This window comes from Penaeus monodon, chromosome 25, assembly GCF_015228065.2.
Source record: "Penaeus monodon isolate SGIC_2016 chromosome 25, NSTDA_Pmon_1, whole genome shotgun sequence".
Classification (NCBI taxonomy): Eukaryota; Metazoa; Arthropoda; class Malacostraca; order Decapoda; family Penaeidae; genus Penaeus; species Penaeus monodon.
The window spans coordinates 18,646,896-18,647,307 of NC_051410.1; the positions used below are offsets into that span (position 1 = coordinate 18,646,896).

Genomic DNA, 412 nt, shown 5'->3' on the forward strand with positions numbered 1-412 from the left:
CACATTTTCAAGAAGTTCATCAACAGCTGTGCTTCACTTTCCCGCGCAAAATTTCCAGGGCGATGGCGGGTCTCCTCTTGTGTGTCTGAACGATAACAGAAGCTGGACATTGGTTGGCCTGGTTGCCTGGGGTCTCGGCTGCGCCCAGAGGGAAGTTCCAGGTGTCTATGTCAACGTTGCCTCGTATACCAACTTCATCCGACAGTTTGTAAGGTAAGTGCCAGTGAATGACGTGTTATCTTTACCGTTGTTACTGGTAGGGAGTTAGTGTTTTCACCGTTGTTGTTATGGTTTTGGGGGAAGGAGAGTTCGACTGTCTCCTTTTATCTCCCTTTTTATGGGGGGGAGGGGGTATTAATTTTTTGATACAGTTTGAATATTCTAGCGTTACTTTTAAACACACGCGTTGCTT

General features: G+C 46.6%; 1 protein-coding gene across 1 annotated transcript in view; it reads left to right on the forward strand.

Annotated features, from left to right (window-relative positions):
- Nucleotides 1-412, forward strand: part of LOC119589099 (phenoloxidase-activating factor 2-like) — a 7,504-nt gene that overhangs the window by 6,954 nt on the left and 138 nt on the right. Inside the window, exon 8 of the mRNA XM_037937676.1 lies at nucleotides 59-213. Within this exon, the coding sequence (XP_037793604.1) occupies nucleotides 59-213 (155 nt within the window). The remainder of the gene's footprint in view (nucleotides 1-58; nucleotides 214-412) is intronic.